Here is a 22,108-nt window from a genome sequence, read left to right as displayed (position 1 = left end):
TCTGTTGACCAGCCTCGCACCCCTTCTTCATCTATTAGGCTGGCGCAGATGTATTTTTAATACATTGTTTCCAGTTTAGGATGTTTAATGCTGGATCTTCTTGACTCAATGCGTGGGTTTTGCTTGTGACTCTGTTTTTATGACTAGGCAACTCATTCTATTATCTCCTAATGAGGGTACAGCTCTAAAACTCAGTTTTATAGTTCTGAGGCCGGCTGGTAGTAAGGTTTCCCGAACTCTGTGGTAGCTCTCAGAGAGGCTGATTCCATCAACAGCTGAAAAATATCAAAGTATTAACAGTGCCATGTTGCGCATGGATGGTGTCCCTGTTTGTACTTTTGGTGTGCATTGCGGAGGCCACATTTGGAGCCCTTTGTTACGGCTTAGGGTTTATTAGTAGTAATGAGGCAATTGCTTGGACTATTAAACGGTGTTCTGAGTACTATCTATGCTTTGAGTCAAGTTCTTCAATCTAATTTAAAAAGGAATAAAGTACCAAAAACTATAAAACACAAAAAACCATCATCATCACCAAGTTCTCTAAACCTATCATTCACTAATATTCGTGGTCTTCGAAGTAACTTTTCTTCTGTTGAGTCTTATCTCTTGCAAAGTTCACCAGACCTACTTGCTCTTTGTGAGACCAATTTGAGTTCGGCTGTCTGATCTTAGTGTTTATGGTTATCTGCCTCTAATTCGTAAAGACTCCAATAGTCACATGCTTGGCCTGGGCACTTACATTTGTAAGAATTCACCCATTTGTCGTGAAACTAGGTTTGAATCCACAGACTATTCTTTCATGTGCTTTCGTTTAGCACCACTTCACTCTATTGCTCACCTATTTCTCTTTGTTCTATATCGCTCTCCTTCATCTCAAGACTGCACTCTTTTTGACATTATTTCTGATCATATTGACCAAGCCCTCTCTCTTTATCCATCAGCTAATATAGTTGTTGTCGGTGACTTTAATGCTCACCACTCTGAGTGGCTTGGCTCTAGTGCCAGTGACTCTGCAGGCATTAAAGCCCACAACTTTTGCCTTTCTCAATCCCTAACTCAAATAGTCAACTTTCCAACTCGCTTTCCTGACAACCCGAATCATCTACCTTCTCTACTCGACTTATGTCTTGTTTCTGATCCTAGTCAGTGCTCAGTTTCTCCACATTCACCTTTAGGTTCTTCTGATCACAGTTTGATCTCTCTAAAACTAATATCTCATTCTTCTTCATCACCTGAATCCCCCTATTATCGAACCTCTTACAACTACAGTAAAGCTGACTGGGATTCTTTCTGTGATTTTCTTCGTGATGGCCCTTGGGTAGAAATCTTTCGTCTTCCTGTCGACAAATGTGCTTCTTACATAACTTCGTGGATTCAGGCTGGCATGGAATCTTTTATTCCCTCTCGACGATTCCAGGTCAAGCCTCACTCTCCTCCATGGTTTTCCTCACACTGTGCTGCTGTGATTGCCAATCGAAACCGTTACATCCATATTTATCAGCAAAACAATTCTCCAGAAAACAGACGTCTGTTAATTACTGCTAGAAACAATTTTAAAAAGGTTTTGTCTAACGCCAAAACCCGCTATTCTCAGGTCATGAAATCTCGTATCTCCTCTCAAAAATTAGGCTCTCGTGACTTCTGGAGAATCTTTAATAATATCAATAATAAGGGCAAATCTATAATTCCACCTCTCTTGTATGGTTCAGACTTTGTCACCTCACCTAAAGACAAAGCCGAATTGTTTGCTAAAAACTTTTCATCAATATCATCTCTTAATTCCACTAGTTGCGTTCTACCTGATATTGCCAACAAACAGGTTGATCCATTGCTTAACATTCATATCACTCCAGCATCTGTATCTAAAGTGATTTCCCGCCTAGACTCTTCTATAACTTGTGGCCCGGACAACATACCTGTTATTGTCTTGCAGAAGTGTTCTCTGGAGCTGTCATCTATACTCTCAAAACTATTTAACAAGTGCTTATCAGAGTCTTGTTTTCCAGCCTGCTGGAAATCAAGAGCAGCATCTGTTATTCCTATTTTCAAAAATTTTGGAGAGCGATCTGATTCGTCTGACAACCGTCCCATAAGTCTTCTTCCTATCATTAGCAAGGTTTTTGAATCTTTAATTAACAAACACTTAATTTCTCAATTTGAATCTAATAACTTACTTTCTGACCATCAATATGGATTTCGATCTTCTCGTTCTACAGCTGATTTGCTAACAGTAATAACTGACAGGTTTTATCGTGCATTAGATGAAGGTGGAGAGGTTAAGGCCATTGCTGTTGACATTTCAAAAGCTTTTGATAAAGTTTGGCATGCTGGTCTTCTCCATAAGCTTTCTTCTTATGGTGCATCCGGCAACATATTTAAGATCATTGAATCCTTCCTTTCCAATTGTAGCATAAAAGTTGTCCTCGATGGACAACACTCTTCTTCTTATTCTGTAACTTCAGGGGTTCCTCAAGGTTCTATCCTTGGCCCTATATTCTTTTTAATTTACATTAACGATCTTCCAGATATTCTCACATCTAAGGTGGCATTGTTTGCTGATGATACTACCATTTATTCTTGTCGTGATAAGAAACCAACACCCTCTGACTGCTTGGAGGGGGCATTTGAGCTCGAAAAGGATCTCACTTCTGCTACAGCATGGGGCTCACAGTGGCTGGTGAACTTTAATTCAGATAAAACTCAATTTTTTTCAGCCAATCGTTATCGCAATAGTTTAGATCTTCCTATATTTATGAACGGTGATGTACTCGATGAGTCACCTACTCTTCATCTTCTAGGATTAACTCTTACTTCCAATCTTTCTTGGAAACCATATATCAAATCCGTTGCAAAATTAGCATTTGCTAAGGTTGCATCTCTTTATCGAGCTCGTCACTTTCTTACTTTGGATTCTATTCTCTATCTCTATAAATCTCAAATCCGGCCTTGTATGGAATACTATTGTCATATCTGGGGCGGATCTTCTAATGATGCCCTTTCTCTTTTAGACAAGGTGCAAAAACGCATTGTAAACATAGTTGGACCTGCTCTTGCAGCCAACCTCCAACCATTATCACATCGTCGTAATGTTGCTTCTCTTTCTCTGTTCTACAAATACTATAATGGGCACTGCTCTAAAGAGCTAGCGTCTCTTGTGCCATCTACTGAAATTCATTCTCGTGTTACTCGTCATTCAATTAAGTGTCATCCTTTTTCTGTGACTGTTCCTAAGTGCTCCAAAAACGCTTATTCGTCTAGTTTTTTTCCTCGAACATCAGCTCTTTGGAATTCGCTTCCTTCATCTTGCTTTCCTGATTCATATAATTTGCAATCTTTTAAGTCATCCGTCAATCGTTATCTTGCTCTACAATCTTCATCTTTTCTCTTTCAGTAACTTCCAACTTTAATTAGTGGCTGCTTGCAGCCTTGTTGGAAGCGAAGATGTATTAAAAAAAATATATATACATAAATGTATGTATGTATATATGTATGTATGTATGTATGTATGTATGTATGTATGTATGTATGTATGTATGTATGTATGTATGTATGTATGTATGTATGTATGTATGTATGTATGTATGTATAAATGGATGAATGAATGTATAGATATATACAGGTTTTATATAATAACGAATACTGATTTTGCTGTTTTTGTGATCTCAAGATCACAAACTCTGCATAATATTCCTGGAACTTCCATACTCTTGTTGAGTAACACGTGGAAACCCTGGGGGTTTCCAAGTGTTATCCATTCTCTTTTTATATTTACTCTTCCATTTCATACTTACTCTTAACATTTTAAACGATATGATATATTAGTATGTTTGTTATTTTGTTTTGTTTGTATATATATATATATATATATATATATATATATATATATATATATATATTTGTTGTGAAAGTGTTTATGCAGCTCATCTCTAAGTTTTGCTGAATTATATGAATAAAGCAAAAACACGAAACTTCCATTTGCATGTTCCACTTTTTAAGTTGTACTGTTAATACTTACTAGCAATTGCATATTTCTATTGTTCTTTATATAAACAAATAAACAACAAAACATACCTATTGTGGTACATGCTATACATTGTATTTTTTATGAGCATATGTAAAGTTGTAAAAAAAGGCATTTTGTTTTTGGTATTTTTATGCTTTTTTTTTAGCAATTTTTATGTTTCGTTTTGGCATAAAAATTGTAATAGTTTTTTTATGCTAATATGTTTTTAACAAATAATTATTAAAAGCACAGTTACAGTACAAGCACCAATTTAACTTATATTTTTATTAAAAAATTAAATTAGCTATTTATAGCTAACTTATAAGCTAACTTATATATTTATAGCTAACTTATAATATTTATAACTAACTTATAAGTTAGTTATATATCTAGGTATACTGTATGGGAATGTGTATTGTCATGTTGTACTTCTTAACAACTGTGATGATCTTATTATATATAGAAATTATATTAGTCATATAAAAAATTTACTTTATTATCAGACTTCAAATGCTCAAAGAAATTAGCAATCTATCAAGATTATTCATTTCTTAGAGCATTTGTATATTGTTCAGTAATTTAGTCTTATTTGTTTGTTTGTTATATTTATCAAAAAATATATATATTGCTAGTAGGCCCTTATAAAAAAAAAAGCCCTATACTTTACTTAATTTCAAGGAAACTTCCTTGAAATTTTGAATTATTATTATTTACTGAGATTCCCAGTCCCCCTTTATCTGATGATTTGTAATTTATTTATAATTTATTATGACAGTTACATCTGTGGTCAAGATTCGAGTGCAATTGCACACCTTTCCTGTCCACAATTGCTGTAGTCGAGTGTATATACATCAACTGAGGGTTTATATTTGACTAGGCACTCTATTAATCAAAAGTAAGGTCTTTCTAGATTTAAGAACAAAAAAAATTGTGTCAAAAAATTAAATAGACCTCCTTTTTTCCTTGTAACAAATCATCTCAAAATCACTAACCCCTTTCCTCTCCCTTACTATCACGTGACACATTTTGTGAACAATCTCTAACTCACTCAAAACATAAGCTAAAACTAATAAAAAAACAAACTTAAAAAGTTAAAAATTTTAAAAAAGGAAGCAAAGTTATAAAAAAAGGCAATATTTTTTATCAAATAAAAGAATTAAATCATACTTTTTGTGATATTAAATAATATGAATGTTTTTCACTCAATAATGTAAATGATTTAAAATGTTGCAAAGTAAAATAATTTAAAAAATCTATACTTAAGTAAAAAAAAAGTACACATTTAAAAAGATACTTAAAAAGTACAAAATTTACAAAAAACTACTCAATTACAGTAATGTGAGTAAATGTAATTTGTTACTTTCCACCTCTGCAAGATAGTTTGTTATTTTATTGAGAAAAAAAAGTTTTTTAAAACCTGCTATAGATATAAAAATCCTAATCCTTGTTAGGCAATTCCATGTTAAAACATCCAGATCATGCAACCCTAAGTCTAAGATTTTGCTGATTTTTACACCACTCAAAGATTTTAATAAGCTATGAACATCCCTAAAATTTCATCATCTAATTTCAAACTGTTTCAAAAAAATTTTTTCTTCCAGATGTCACCCTGAGTAGTTTAGTTTGAGTTGTTACAACGAATTGAAGAGTGTTCTTTTCTTAAAAAGAAAAATAAAATAGTCAAATTTATTTAAATCTGTTATTTATTAAACAGGAATTATGCAAAAGCAAAGAAAAAAAAAAGTTGGTGCTCATAAGTGCTTAATACATGGAAGCTAATGTTTATTAATATTCATAAATTTTCCCACCTACCCTGAGCTAAGACTCCTTCCTCCATTTATTAAGTTTTACTTGTTATGAACAAAAAAACTTGAAACTAAAAAAAAAAATTTCAATTATTTTTTTCTAATCTTTAAGACCAGTTTAGGTCTTAAAAGTTAGAAAATATAAACTCACTTAAAGAAATAAAAATTCCCATCCACCTGTTTATTAAGACCTCTTTCCTTCCTTTCCCTTTCCCCCTCCCCCTCCCCCTCCCTTCCCCCCCCTCCCCGTCCTTCTCTATTTATTGCTTCTGGATAAAAGTTCCCATCCATCCTTTTATTCCCAACCTACCTTGCGTAAGCACCTGAGAGTAACTTGACAGTAATGAAATTGAAACAGTTTTGACCATATGAAATTGTTACTTTAGTTGTTGTTTTAGTTTTAACTGTTGCTGTTGTTTAGTTTTGTTGTTTTTTTCTTTCTGCTTTTTTGGTAGTTTTATAAAATCCAATCTTACATTTGAAAAATTTATTAAAATTTTAACAGGGGCGAGTTGAATTATAAAAATGCAGATGAATAGGATCAATTTGTTTTTAAAAAGCTGTCTCAAATAATTCAGTTAGAGTTATAACAATGAATTAAATTGTTATCTTTCCTAAAACGGAGATAAAAAGCATAGTCAAATGCACATCATTAGTAGATAAATTTAATGATGAAAAAGCTTAGAATCATAATCTAACTTTTTTATTTAATATTCTAAATGTTTTATTACATTTTTATTATTATACTAAACAAGTTTTGACTTACTAAATTAATTTTAACAAATAATAAACAGCTGTTTTTTTACTGACCAGTGGCCAACAATTGTTTCAGACAATAGTGGCAAGTGCTATTGCTTATTTAGGAGGTGATATTTCTAATTTTGCACTATTTTCTTCAATTGTGTTTAGATTTGTGGAGGAAGTTGTAACTAAAGAAGGAGAAACGATTAAACATACTGATCACTTGCACTCAAAATTTAGCACAATAAACTTGTTAAACTTTTTTGATCAATAGACAAATAGAGTTTAATATTTTTGTCCAGATGTAATAAATAGGGGTTAAAGGGGAAGGAAAGGGGTATTAATAAACATGTCAGTGGAAACTTTTGTTTTTATTTCTAAAAGTGGGTTTATATTTTCTAATTTTTAAGACCTAAACCATTCTCAAACTCATTCACTTCCCCCGCTTATTAAATTTAACAAGTTAAATTTAATAAGCGGGGGAAGTGGGTCTTAATAAACTCAGGGTGGATGTGAAATTTTTCTGAAAATTAATAAGCATTAACTTCATTGTATTAAGCAAATAAGAGCACCTTTTTTCTTTCTCTGTTGTTTTTAATTCTTGTTTTATAAGTAACAAATTTATGTAAATTTGTTACTTATAAAACACTCTTTGATTCTTTGTAACAACTCTAACTAAACTATTCAAAACAACATCTGGTTGTTGTTTCAAAAAAGAAACAAAGACCAAAATCATTTTTTATAATAGCAGATTTTTGTTGGTTCATGGCAAAGTTAAAATAGTTATACCTTTGAAACTGTTTGGAATTAAATGATGAAATTTAAGGGATGTTTATAATTTAATAAAATCTTTGAGTGGTGTAAAAATCAGCAAAATTAGAGACTTAGGGTTGCATTTTATAAAAAAATGAGATGTTTTCACATGAAATTGCCATTTTTACTTTTCTACAAAAACTTAGTTTTGAAATATTTTAGGCAAATATGAAAATAATAGAATCAAATTAGACAAAATTCAATAATTTTTTGTCTATTTTTTTTTTAATAGTTTGTGTTCTTATGTGTAAAGGATCATATTTTTTTGAATTTTTTTTTCTTTTACGAATATATGTATATATATATATATATATATATATATATATATATATATATATATATATATATATATATATATATATATATATATATATATATATATATATAAGAGTTTAGTTTAAATATCAGTCATTAGTTTAAATATTTTTATTAATATATTTTATTTTTAAAGATTTAAATAACAGTTATTTTAAATCTAGTTTTGTTGTTTTTACAGCTGTGATGGAAGCTTTAAAATGCTTGCAAGAAAAGATACAATATTTAGAATCAGACAGAGATCAAGCCGAGCAAAATTTAAAATCACTAGCAAACGAGGCACAAACTTACAAACAAAAAATTCTATCTAATAATGGTAATACATTTGAAGCATCGACAATATCTAAAAATCTAGGTATGTACCATTTTAAAATACTTTTTTGATAATGTTTTGATATATGTACCTAAGACAACTTTAGTAAGTTTAAAGAATTAGAAAAATAAAAAATTTGTTTTGGTTCTTCTTTCTCAAAAATGAAAAAAAAAACATAATGCAAAGTATAAGAAGTGCGTAAAAATTTATAAAAGTAGCAGATGGCTTGATGAGCGGCCTTTATACACATTTAAAAACCAAACATGGTGTAATATTATGAAAATGAGATGCTATTGAACTTCTTGGTGAATCTAGTTTAAAATCTGATATACTTCCTCCAAAAATTTCTGACTTTTTAAAAACACCACGAAAAACTTGCTGGCAGCTATCTTAGCTAGAATGATGAGTCTCAAAGGTCATCAGTGTAACAAATCAAGTTTTGTAACACCTGATAACCTTTAAAAACACCTGAAAGTCATTGCGAACATTCAATTTAAATGAACTTCCCAAATCTGTCACTGCTATACAAAATATTGTCAATAGTTATAGCAAAACTATCCGATAGTTTAAAAAAATTTTAGAACATTAATTAAATGTGCTGTTGCATTTATGTATTACCATACATTATCGTGAATTTTCATTCTGAGTCAAATTTTTGGGATTTAAGACTTCTCTGGATTAATGGTAGTTACCTAAAAATACTTTGCTGTTTTAAGTGAAAAATTGAATAAGTATCGTTTGTCATTGGAAAAGTATATCGTTTGGTTACCAAATGATTGTGCAGCAAATATGCAGAAAGTAGGCAAATGAATTCTGGCTGCTTAGCAGTTGTGTTTGACCCATGCAACTCAACTTGCAGCTGTAAATGTTCTGTATAAAAAAGAACCAATTAAAGATAGGAACATCTGCTCATAAAAATATTGCCTAATTTTAGATTTCAGGATGGAATAGCCTATTAGCAATCCTTGAACATTTTTTACAAATGAAAATCATGCATTCAAAATCACATATTGATTTAAAAATTGAGTAGTTTTTATTAAAAATTTGTATCAAAATTATTACTTTCATTAATTATTAATATAATTATTTATAATTATTAAAAGTTTTAACTAAAAATTTTAGTAAAAACAGTTAATTTTAAATTCTATCTTGGCTGGTAAAGGTCACTTTGTGTCAAATTGTGCAAAACTTTAACTTACTGAAATGTTTTGTAAACTTTAAAAATCAAATATTTATTTAAAAGTTAAGTAGTTATGGAGATTTTAAAACAGTTCTAGCTATTATTTTAGCACTGTTGTCACTTTATTGCAAGAATGCTAACTTGTGCAGATAAAACTTTAAATTTATGTTTGACGGGCAGAATAAAGTTAAGTCATGACTGAGCAAAGAACTTCCCAGTGCATTAAAAGAACATATTTTAAGAGTTGTTCTATTTAATTTCTTACCTGCATAAAGCTGTAGAAGGTGATATTAGAAACACAAACTCAATAAATTTCAATTTTTATTACTTATCTAAAGTGAGTATTCGTAATTCACTATTAGGTGTTGTAAATCAGAAAAGAATTTTTACTACTCTAAATTCACTTCAGATACTTCAGATAAAGTGAGTATTCTCAATTCACTATTAGGTGTTGTAAATCAGAAAAGAAATTCAGGAAAATTAGTGAAATTGATAAAAGAGTAAATTCTGAGAAATCAAACAAAGAAATCAAGAGAAATCAATTGATGTACTAAACCATTTGAAATGCAAATAAACTGTCAGGTTGTTGGGAACTATAAGGTTATTGGAAATAACCAGAATGCAGTGGAGATATAACAAAGTGTCTAAAAATGGAAACACGGGCCTTTGGAGATAAAGGTGTGAGAGGAAATTATCTCCAACAGGTTTGCAATCTTTTTTTATTGGTTTTTGCTGGTGTAATTTTAAACAAGTTACAGTGCAGAATCATAACTCTAGACGTCTTTTGTTTTTTATGAGAGTACTTTTATGGAATAAGAGATAAAAGTTAAACTGAATCAATTAGTAAATTTGGATGACTTTCAAGTTTTTCAGAAATTTTAAATTTATTTTCTTTATTTGAAAATAATTAAAACTTTTTTAAAATACTGGTTTTAATAACGGTATTCTGGTATTATATTTTTATAATACTGGTTTTGATTTTTTAATACTGGTATTGATTATATAAGACCTGTATTGATTATATAATACTTGTATTGGTTATATAGTACCTGTATTGTTATATAATACCTGTTTTTTTGTATTCCATGCTTGATTTTGTTTTGTATCCTGATACCTAGTTGCATTTCCAATTTTTTTTTCTTCTTTGGAATAATTGCTTTTGGTTTGCTCATCTCTTTTTCCACACACCTTCTGGTAAAGTTTTATCTTTTATCTCTCTGCTGAAAGTTTCGCTTCCTTTAAAATATCCTGGGTTTAGGCAGGCAAGTTAAGTCTAAATCTACCTCACGGGTAAAATGTTGCTGACCCACATGCGTAAAATGTGGTCGACTTGAAGCATTTCTCCTTCTTGTGCAGCTACTATTTTAAATCAAAGAACAAACTTCTTTTTATTATTGCAAGAAGTTGTTGCTGACATTAGTGTTTATTGTTTTCAGGTTACTAAATCTTATACTTTATCTCAGAAATTAGGTTCTAAAGATTTATGAAAATATTTAACACTTTCATTAACAATAGCAAGTCTGATATTTTCATCATACATCTCACACATTTATGTATTCTTATACATGGCTCTGATCTTATTACTCTGATATTATTCTGGTGCTATTATTATGCCAGATAACAACAACAACATACAACAACAAGCTATTTATTTTCCATAAATCATTTTTACAATAGTATTAAAAAAATTAGTATTAAGTATTAAGTAAAATATTTTAACTATAAAAGTAATAACAAAAATAATACAAATTACACAAGTCACAGTAATAAAAAGTATGTTTACAATAATAACAATGAATAACAAAAAAAATTAAATAATTATTATAGTTATAAACATAGTAATAATAACTATGTTTACAATAATAACAATAACTAATAAAAATAATAATAATAATGAACATTATAATAATAGTTATAAGCATAATATTATTTATAATTATAATAAAGTTATTGATTCATTAGGATGGTGTCACTCTCACAGAAGTCTGATCAAAAGAAGGGCAGTATTGCAAGATGAAACAACAATGAAATTACACCAAAAGTTAATGTACACAAAGTTAATGTAATACTTGCAAAGAACTTTTTATTTAACTCATCTCTTAAATCTAATGACCAAACTTTTCTTATTATCAGAAAGATACAGGTTAATCCATTGTAGTTTCATCTTGCTGATGGCACAAATATAAACTTTAGTCTTGACAAGAAGTTATTACATTTTGATCACTTAGAACAGGCTGCCATTCTAAACATAGTTAGAATTGCTCTTGAAGCTAACCTCTAACCATTATCACATCGTCATAATGTTGCTTCACTTTCTTTTTTCTATAAGTCCTATAATAGGCGCTGCTCTAAAGAGCTCGCGTTTCTCGTGCCGTCTAGTAAAATTCATTCTTGTGTTACTCGGCATTCAATTAAGTCTTGTCCTTTTACTGTGACTGTTCATAAGTGCTCCAAAAAATATTAATTTGTCTAGTTTTTTTCCTCTAGCATCAGTTCTTTGGAATTCGCTTCCTTCATCTTGTTTTCCTGATTCATATATTTTCCAATCTTTTAAGACATCAGTCAATCATTACCTTGCTCTATAAACTTCCTCTTTTCTCTTCCAGTAACTTCCAACTCTAATAGTGGTTGCTTGCAGCCTTGTTGGAAGTGGTGAAAAAGAAGAAGGCTGTCATTCTTGAATCTAATCCCACCTGTGACAGCTTAGGGCTTGCAGTGGCTGGCAAATTTTAACTCAAACAAAAGTGCCGAGACAAGTTGTTTTTATATTAAATAGAATGATGAAAAAAAATGTTTGTGCTGAATTTTTTTGAGTAAAACAAAAAAACTAACTTTGCTTTACTCGAAGCTCACCAATGTTAGCCAGTTCTTTAAAGTCTTTAAAATATATGCTGCAATATACAGACTTTATAATTTATTCAAGCTTGTTTAATTTCAAAGAGTTTTATTATATGACGTCATTGTAGGATTTTTTTTTTTTAACGATTTTTTTTTGAATCAATATTATTTGTTTTTTAAAATAAGAGTTTATCATCAATCGTATGACTTTCATTTAAACCTTATAATAAGCTAAACAAAAGAATGCTTTTTTATAGAGCATGAAAACCAAATAAAATTAAGGTTTTTATGATACACTCTTAAATATGATAAATATATAAAAAAGACGTTGATCACCTTGTTATATATTCTGAATCTTTTTTCTTTTTATATAAACAATGTAAACTTTTTTTCTAGTTTATCTAAGCAGTTTATTGCTATGACAATTTTGTTCTCCTATCAAAATGACAATTTACAAATTCTTAAATTTTTAATGGGTAAATAGTTTTTGGTAAACAACATCATTTATTAGAGATAATTGCTGAATTCTTTAATTTTTAGTTAGAAAATATTTATAGATTTTACACTTAATAAATTACAGACAGCTTTTTTATAAATTAAAGCAATAATTGTTTTATGGCAATAATTCAAGACAGATGGCAATTAAAATTGTTAATGCGTTGCAGCGCTTGTTAAAAAACATTATATTTAATATTTCCCAATTTATGTTGTATTTGGCAAGTATTTTACATTAAAACTTGTCTCTTTACATTGCAATTCAAAAAACTACCAAAATTGACAATAAAAAGTTTTTCATTAAAAAATTTCAATTTTAAAATTGATTTGATAATGTTACACATTTTTGGAATCTTTAGCAATAATTGTTCAATTTTGAAAATAAAATAAGCAATACATGTTTTATAGAATAAATTTCATTAAATATGTTCTTGCATGATTAAATAAAAATTTCGAGAACATTCGTACCCAATGAAAAGTTTAGCAAATAAATGTTGTTGATTTCACCTTTAAAAGGTTAACTCATTCACTACCAGTCGTTTTAACAAGAGTCTTTTCGCTGCGACCGCACATTTTTTTCAATAAAATTAAGGTACCCCCTCAAATTTGCCTCAAATTTTGACCACCCACAGAAAAAAAATACAAACCTCAAACCGTTTAAAAGTTATAATTGATTTAATATTGATAAAAATCAGAAAAATTTACGTACCTATTACGTAAAAAAGTACCTGGAGCTTACAGTAGATTTTTATTTTATTTTTGATAGAGCATTATTTGTAAATAAAAAAGGTAAACATAGTTGGACCTGCTTTGCAGCCAACCTCCAACTATTATCACATCGTCGTTATGTTGCTTCTCTTTTCTACAAATACTATAATGGGCACTGCTCTAAAGAGCTAGTGTCTCTTGTGCCATCTACTAAAATTCATTCTTGTGCTACTCGTCATTCAATTAAGTCTCATCCTTTTTCTGTGACTGTTCATAAGTGCTCCAAAAACTTTTATTCGTCTAGTTTTTTTCCTCGAACATCAGTTCTTTGGAATTGGCTTCCTTCATCTTGCTTTCCTAATTCATATAATTTGCAATCTTTTAAGTCGTCTGTCAATCGTTATCTTGCTCTACAATCTTCATCTTTTCTCCTCCAGTAACTTCCAACTTTAATTAGTGGTTGCTTGCAGCTTTGTTGGAAGCAAAGATGTTTAAAAAAAAAAAAGGTGATCATCTGAAATTTTGTATGTAAATAGTTTTTAACCCAAATAATCCAATTTTGTAGGTGTTTTTGATTGGCTTTAAGGAATTGATGAGGTATTGTACCCTAAAGTTTCTATAAAACAAAGATGTTTAAAAAAAAAAAAGGTGATCATCTGAAATTTTGTATGTAAATAGTTTTTAACCCAAATAATCCAATTTTGTAGGTGTTTTTGATTGGCTTTGAGGAATTGATGAGGTATTGTACCCTAAAGTTTCTATAAAACGCAATAATAGGAAAATTTTTTCGGAAACTATGTGCTGCAATACCTATAGACAGGTAGTACCAATTTTTTTCTACTTTTGTGAACTTAGGCCAACCCCTTGTGGAAAAAATTAAAACTATGTGTTAAAAGTTAGTATAACACTTGTAGCAGCCTATTAAAATATCACTTTTTTTGAAAAATATAATAAATTACATACACTTTGCAGGCAAAGAAAATAGCGTAAACAGTTGAAATAAATTATGAAACTTTTTACTGGCGAGGTTCTATATATAGACAATCACCAAAAAAGATTTAAAGACCTATACTCTATCTTATGACATAATTTTAGTATTTTGAGTGCAATGCTTTTTTAGTTTAAAAGGATAGTTAATAGCGCAAGTTATATTATATTTCAAAAAAATAAAAATAAAAATGCTGAAAGAAGAAGTGTATATATACATGAAACACAAGTACACTAATTTCTTTATCTCTGATTTACATAACTCATAATACTGCCATCATTATTAGCAAGTTTTTAGTCATGAGCAGTTCAACCCTTAATAGTTGGAGCACTTATTTGACATATTACTTTGTCAAATGGAACCCAGCACTGACTTGTTTGTGCATCATTAGTCCATTTTAAATTTAATTTGTTTCTATGCATGAATTTTACATTAACATCATAGTTTTCATTATAGATCTCAAGCACAAGCCCTATGTACCATTCATCATCGTAAAAGCATGTAATGTTTTTACCAGGTTTAAAGTTTGAATGAATTGTTTTTTGTTAAGTTAATATTATTCAGCGAATGGGTATCATAGACAGTATCGCTAGAGATTCTCTGTAAAAATAATTTCTCACCACCTGGTACAAAACTGTGATAGCTTCTTGTGCCTGGGACTGTACTCATCTCTATATATTGTTTCTTTAGGTTAAAATAAGTTTCATTGTTATTGATATCATCACTTGAAATGTAAAATATGTTAACACCTTCAATGTTTTTTTCAGCCCGTGTAAACAGTTCATTTGGTGTGAGAATCTGGTTTGTATTTGCTGCTTGTTGACTCTCTTTATAGTTCTTCTCTTTTTATAGTTCCTCCTATTCCATCACATGGACTTTTGCCATGAGATGTAGCAAAGAAGTGATGCTCAGTATCACTTCTTTGCTACCATCACTGAAGTATTTTACTTTATTGATTGTGGGTAGTTTGATTTTGATCATAGGGAATGACTTTGCGAGAAAACAATGAACGGTCATGGCGATGGTCAGAAATTGTATAATAGCATTCACATTTGAGTTGATTTTTTTTATCTTTGTAATAAACAGCAAATGGATGTAAGGTAGCTTAATCGGCTTGCCAGTAAAACCCTCGTACAGCATCTTGCCCAAGAAAACTATAGTTCTCTGCAAAATCCATAAGAATAAGACAAGTGTGTTATTGTTCTTTTTGCCTATAAGTAGGAGGATTGTGCTTCTTTGATAATGTGGTGGTAACAAAGGTCATACAAATTTTCACTTAGAGTTTCAATAAACTCAATAATGCTTGTTTGGACTGTGACAATTGTAGTTTAGTCAGTTGACACCCATTGTTTGTATGTGATCTGATCGTTAAAGTCAAAAACATTATTTTCAATTACATTTTCCAAGTAAGTCTTTAAATTTACTTTACCGGGGAAGTTGGAACATAGATAAAACATGCAGCTTCGATTATCTTTATTACAAACACATACTTTCATCAAATCTTTGTAATATATTAAATGGCCCATAGGTAAAGCAGTGCACATCAAGTTAGCATTTTGATGATAAGAACATACACAAACTGAGTGACTTCTACTACTGTCAACTGTGATGCACCACTTCGGCCTTAGTTCACAGAACTTGCTAAATCCAACTTTGTGTTTAGGGTATAACTTCTTAAATTCAAAATAAAGTTCCTTTAATTGAACTAATATTAAATGTTTTTGTTTATGAACTTTTACATTACTTATACGCACAGAAACAAAGTCTTTTTTTCCTGGACATTGTCTTGTGAACTCTTTAGATTCATGCTGGGTTAAAATTCACTACTGGGTTTGTCATATTTGTTGCGTTTTTTTTTTAGCTTTTTGCTTTCCACATCCTAATTTGTAGTGCCTACTTACATTTTTGAGTGGAGATAATTCCAATAAAGACACACTCTTATTAAAAACAGTCTTATCAAGGTCTGAAAAATTAAAATCTTCTTCAGCAGCTACATCTTGACTAGCTTCTGTAATTTTTATCAAGTTTGAATTCATTCATACAATTAGTACAAACTTTTTGACCAGGTTTGATCTTAAGTTGATTTGCTATTGATATGTTGACTTAACACAATCCCTCAATAATTTTTTTCTGTGGACTTTAAATGGATCACAACAGTATTTTTGAAGTGCTTCATATCTAGAAATATAGGCTTTTTCATGGTGAAAATATATCTCCTCATTTGGTTTGAAAGTGCATCCTATCCTTTAAATGAAACTTCAAGCTCAGTATCTTATTCTTCCTACCATTCTACAATATGGCATTTTATCACAACCTTCATTTAAAGCTCTTTCCACACATTTCTCTGACATTTTTTACTAATCTAAAAATATTAAAATCCAAGGTTAAACATATAACATTATAATAAAAAAAAAACTTATCTATATTTCTCCAGTAATAAAATCAGTAAAAATGAAATCTCGAGTACAAATGTGATTAAAACTGTCTAAAAATGCAACAAATAAACTATTTCTACATATAACTATTTCTGCATACACAAAACCTTTTAGTTTTTTGGTTTTTGCAATATTAAAAACTAAAATGATAAAATCCAAAAAATACTGTGCAGGTTTAGATTTTAATACAAACTCATTTTAAACAAAGCAACTTAAGTCATAGGGCTACAATCATGTCATAAGATAGAGTATTGGTCTTTAAATCTTGTTTAGTAATTGCCTATATATAGAACCTTGCCAGTAAAAAGTTTCATAATTTATTTTAACTGTCTGCGCTACTTTCTATGCCTACAAAGTGAATGTAATTTATCATATTTTTTTTAAAAAGTGATATTTTAACAGGCTGCTGCAAATGCAAAATAATTTTTAGCACATAATTATAATTTTTTCAACAAGTGGTTACTCTAAGTACACAAAAGTAACAAAAAATTGGCACAGCTTGTCTGTTGGTAATGAATTGTAGCACATTAAAGTTTCCAAAATATTTTCTAATATTGCGTTATTTAACAACTTTGAGGTACAAGAACTCAAAAATTGTTTAAAATCAGTCAAAAACACCTGCAAAAATAGATAATTTGGGTGAAAAACTATTACCGTAAAAAATTTCAGGTGATCACCTATTTTATTTAAAAAGTTATGATCTGTTAAAAACTAAAAAAATCTACTGTAAGCTCCAGATACTCAAATTTTTCCGATTTTGGTCAATATTGGTTAAATTATAACTTTTGAACGGTTCGGTCAATCAAGCTGAAACTTTCAAGATTGTGTTTTTTTCATAAAAGCTTTGGGTGGTCAAAATTTGAAGCAAATTTGATGTGGTACTGGGGCACTTTTGAAAAACTAGGTGATTTCATATGAAATAACCTTATAGAATAGATAAGCTTAAAATATCTACAATATTTTATTCATAATTTTAATGCAAACTTTGTAAAAATAATAAAAAAATAATTTAAAATAACTAAAAAAATTCTATAGTAATTTATGACGAAAAAAAAACTTTTATATAATAGTTAACTAAACTTCTTAAGTAATCTATAATGAAAAAAAAATTTTTTTCATAACTTGATGAAAAAAAGAATTTTTAGATTTCTTATCGAAATTCTACAATAATGTCATATACTAAGACACTTTAGAAAACACACTTAAATAAATTATAGTCTGTAGATTGCGGCATATATTTTAAAGACTTAAAGGAACTGGCTAACATGGAAACAGCAAACTTTGAGTAAAACAACAAAGCTAGTTTTTCTTGGTATATGTTTATTATTTTGTTTTATTTAAAAAATTCAGCCCAAACATTTTTTTTTATCATTCTCTTTAATATGAACACAACTTGTCTTGGCACTTTGGGATCCCTTTAAACAACTGAGTTTTGTTTGGGTTAAAATTTGCCAGCCACTGCAAGCTCTAAGCCGTCACAGGAAAGATTAGCTGTCACTATTAATTTCTGCAATGTTGTTGATATTTTTCTATGATTTCTACTTCTAGGTTTAACTCTTACTTCCTATCTTTTTTGGAAATTATATATTAAGTCCATTGCAAAATTAGCATCTGGCAAGGTTGCATGTCTTTATCATGCTAGCACTTTCTTACTCTGGATATGATTCTTTATCTCTATAAATCTTTAATCCATCCTTGTATGGAGTGCTCTTGCAAACAACCTTTAATCATTGTCACATCGTTGTAGCGTTGCTTCTTTTTTTCTTATCTATAAATACTATAATGTGTGCTGCTCTAAAGAGCTAGCGTTTCTTGTGTCATCTACTAAAATTTATTCTAGTGTTACTTGTCATTCAATCAAGTCTCATCCTGTTACTGTGGCTGTTCCTAAGTACTCAAAAAAAAAATTTTTTGTCTAGTTTTATTTCTCGAACATCAGTTTTTTGGAAAAACAAGATTTGCTCTCTTCATCTTGTTTTTCCAATTCAAATAATTTGCAATCTTTTAAGTTGTTTTTTAATTGCCTGTTAATCTTCCTTTATAAACTTAACCTTTTCTCTTATAGTAACAACTCTAATAGTGGTTGCTTGCAGCCTTGTTGGAAGTGAAGATGTTTAAAAAAGAAACAAAAGTTTCTATATTGATAGATAGCAACACTTTTACTGAATTTACATCTTCTTGAGTTATCATTCACTACTAACCTCTCATGGAAACCATATCAGGTCTTGTGATAAAGCATTAGAAACATAATTGTTACTTAAGTTTCAAGTATAAATACAAAGCATGTTCTCATTTGAAAATAATAAATTCAGATAGTTTTATAAAAGTTTGTATAAAACTTTTATACAAACTTTTTAATTTGAAATAGCAACAGAAAAAACCTTGTAAATGAATAAAGTGTAAAAAAAAAGTTATCTATGCAAAATAATCTAGCAATCATTTCCATGAGTGTAAATATTTATTTATACAATGTTAGTTTAATAAGTTACATTTGTTAAAATATTGGAAATACAGCAACAACCAACAATTCAAATATTACTTTAAAAAACTTTACATATACATTGTCACCTTTAAAGATTGGGTTAGTCAAGTGGATTCTATGCAAGGAAAGAGTAAATGCTGAATCGGTAGAGAGAATTATTTGGCCAAATTGGCCAAAAAATAAAAAAAAGACTAAGAGAGATGTGATATGTCTAACTATTTTATGTCTAACCTAGAAATATGCTTTTCAAATGTAATGGGATTTTCAGTCTGTAATACATTGCTTTCAAAAAAGGATTAAGTTAGTTAACACAATTTTTTGTTTGTTTCTGAGCAGTGGAAAATAATAGAAGAGATTTGTGAACACAGCTGAGTTAAGCCGAAGATAAGAAACAGAGAAAAGAAACATGAAAAATATTATGGGTAAATAAAATAGTTCTTATTTTGGGTCTTGTGCGTGAAGTACAAGAGTGTAACTATGATTTAGAAAAGCTTAATAAGTTACTTTAGCTGACTGAGCTAAAATGCATATTAGCAGCAGACCCGAAGCTTGTCTGTTTACTGGGAATTTTTACTACCCAAAGCTTGAACTGTTTACAGGGAAATTTTGTAAGTTAAACATTAGCTATTTTATATAATTGTGAAGTAATAATTTACTTTTAAAAAACTTTTAAAAGTAACTGAAAATAAAATCTTTGTCAGCACAGAAATCAAAAATTGAATAAAGATAAAGTAATCATTTTTAGCAGAAAGTTCAAGCAAGAGCAGAAACCAGGCCAGAAAGAAATGTGGAAAGTATCCAAAAAAATTTTGTAATGCTTTCTAGAAGTACCTGATAAGTATGCAGGAGAGGGTCCTTAGAAACATAAAGAATAAAGACAATGGATTTTTTTTATAAAATGCAGAAAAGGTCTAATAAGAACCCTTATGTAATGCTTGGCTAAGCAAAAAGCAAAACAAGGTGTTTGCAAAGCTCAATCAAATAAAAAGTTATTTGATGAGATGCAGTATTAGAGGACAAAGGAATGCAGTGTTAAGAGTTAAACAATTTGTTAAGAAAAACAAGAAGTTGGAGAAGGCTGTACTAAAAGAACTAGATGGAAAAATATTTACAAATGTAATCGAGGTAAAAACAAAGCATGATGAACACATTTTAAAATATTGCTAAATGAAGAGTTTAATTGAAATCAAAACATTTATTTGCAGAAGAAAAAGTTGTTGAAATCAGAACAAATAAACTGTAGTAAACTAAAATTAGCTTCATTTCTGAAGGCAATAGGCTCAAGCAGGGCTCCAGGTTCTTATGGTTTATTGCATAAAATGTTAAAGTTTCTAGGGATGTTTGTATTTAGTGTCAGATATTTGTTTTCATCTTTGCATTGTTTTTCATCTTTATGCACAGTTGCATTGCAACTGTGCATAAAGATGAAATCCTAAATAAAAGAAATATTGGGCGGTAAATATTTATAAAGGATTTACTAGAATGTAGCTCATACCAAGATATCGAGGAATAAATTTTCCTGCAAGGTAATGAGAATTAAAAAAAAAAATTATAGCTAACAAAATAATAAGTGCATTTATTGAGCAGTTTGGTATCAAGATGTGTTGTTTTACTATAAAAACTGACATTTTTGGACATTCCAGTGATATTCTGCACCATCTCATCAAGCCAAATCAAAGAGACTGGTGTAAGGCTAATTTTCCTGATTTCATCTCAAGAATGGTCACTGTATTTTTGTGATCTCAACCCATTGCATTGTAGTATTTGGTCAATTTTGGAGGGAGGGCTTGTGCAAAACCCCACAAAATTTTGCAGGCTCTCAAACTTTTGTGGGGTTTTGCACAAGCCCTTGCTCAACAGTCAGTTTTCTAGAAAACTGCGGTGAAAACCTGTGAAAGCTAATGACTATGGGGTTTTAAAAGTGTAAAAATTTAAATCATCTGATTAAATTAATATTAATTAATTAATGGTTAATAAGACATGTTTTATAGTTTTAAAAAAAACTGTTGTTTTAACTAATTGAAATTTCTAATTAAGATTTTATTAAAATAATTTTAAAAGATGGTTTAAACTTTTACACATTTAAATATTTTATTTAGATTTAGAAGACAAGTTAGAATGTGCAAAAAAAAGGTGTGAGATATTAGAAAAACAGCTTGACACTTCAAGAACAATGATGTTTGGTAAAAGAATACATTCTCCTTCTAATAAAACCAATGTGCAGCCAATTTTTTTAGATTACTCTAACAGTAAAAAGCTCTCGGTTGGTTCCACAATTAGTTTCTCTGCTGCTCCACTGGTTGCTGTAGAGCAAGTAAAAAATAACGTGAATGAAAAATCTTTCCATGAATTAGATGGTTTTCTACCAACAATAGAAAAGGTAAATAAATTGCAGGAAGAGCACTTAAAGTTGTCTGCTTCACAGGCTCTCACAGAGGTATGTACTTTTTTGCAGTTTTGTAATTTTGTAATATTTTTATTTTAATAGCAAGAAATATAAGTATTAAGTACACAAGTATTAAGTTATTGCTTATTTTTATTTAAGAATAAAATACAACAGCTTGAAAAAAAAATCCAAGAAGCTCATAAAAAAAAACAAGTACCAGGTACACAGCAGGTAAAGTCTATATACCATATGTGTGTATATTAGGGTTATAACTTTTCAGTACACCCAGTTGGTCCTATTAAAAATAGAGAAACTATTTTTTTACCATATACCATTAGAAAAGGTTTGCTTAACAAGTATATCAACCTGGGCCTCTAAAGAACTAAGTTTTAAAAAGATTTTAAAATTGACTTTTTTTTTTTTATTAAAAACTTTAAAAATTATAAAATCTTTTTATAAAATCATATAATCTATAAAATTCTATAAAATCATTTTTTATGAAAAAAATGACCGTATCAATTTTTGTTTAAAAATGTTATTTTTTTGTATATACAAATTAAAAAACATATTTTTATTTAAAACCATTATTGTATTTAAAACTATAAA

At 29.6% G+C, this 22,108-nt stretch overlaps 1 protein-coding gene across 1 annotated transcript in view; it reads left to right on the top strand.

Moving 5' to 3' along the window:
• The window catches only part of LOC100212697 (centrosomal protein cep57l1), a 32,884-nt gene that overhangs the window by 2,404 nt on the left and 8,372 nt on the right, over nucleotides 1-22,108 (top strand). Inside the window, exons 3-5 of the mRNA XM_065793099.1 lie at nucleotides 7,859-8,032; nucleotides 21,216-21,553; nucleotides 21,662-21,733. Coding sequence (XP_065649171.1) covers nucleotides 7,859-8,032; nucleotides 21,216-21,553; nucleotides 21,662-21,733 — 584 coding nt within the window. The remainder of the gene's footprint in view (nucleotides 1-7,858; nucleotides 8,033-21,215; nucleotides 21,554-21,661; nucleotides 21,734-22,108) is intronic.

Source organism: Hydra vulgaris, chromosome 03 (genome assembly GCF_038396675.1).
Source record: "Hydra vulgaris chromosome 03, alternate assembly HydraT2T_AEP".
Lineage (NCBI taxonomy): Eukaryota > Metazoa > Cnidaria > Hydrozoa > Anthoathecata > Hydridae > Hydra > Hydra vulgaris.
Note: the sequence above shows the minus strand (reverse complement) of the source record. Positions and strands in the feature narration are given on the sequence as shown.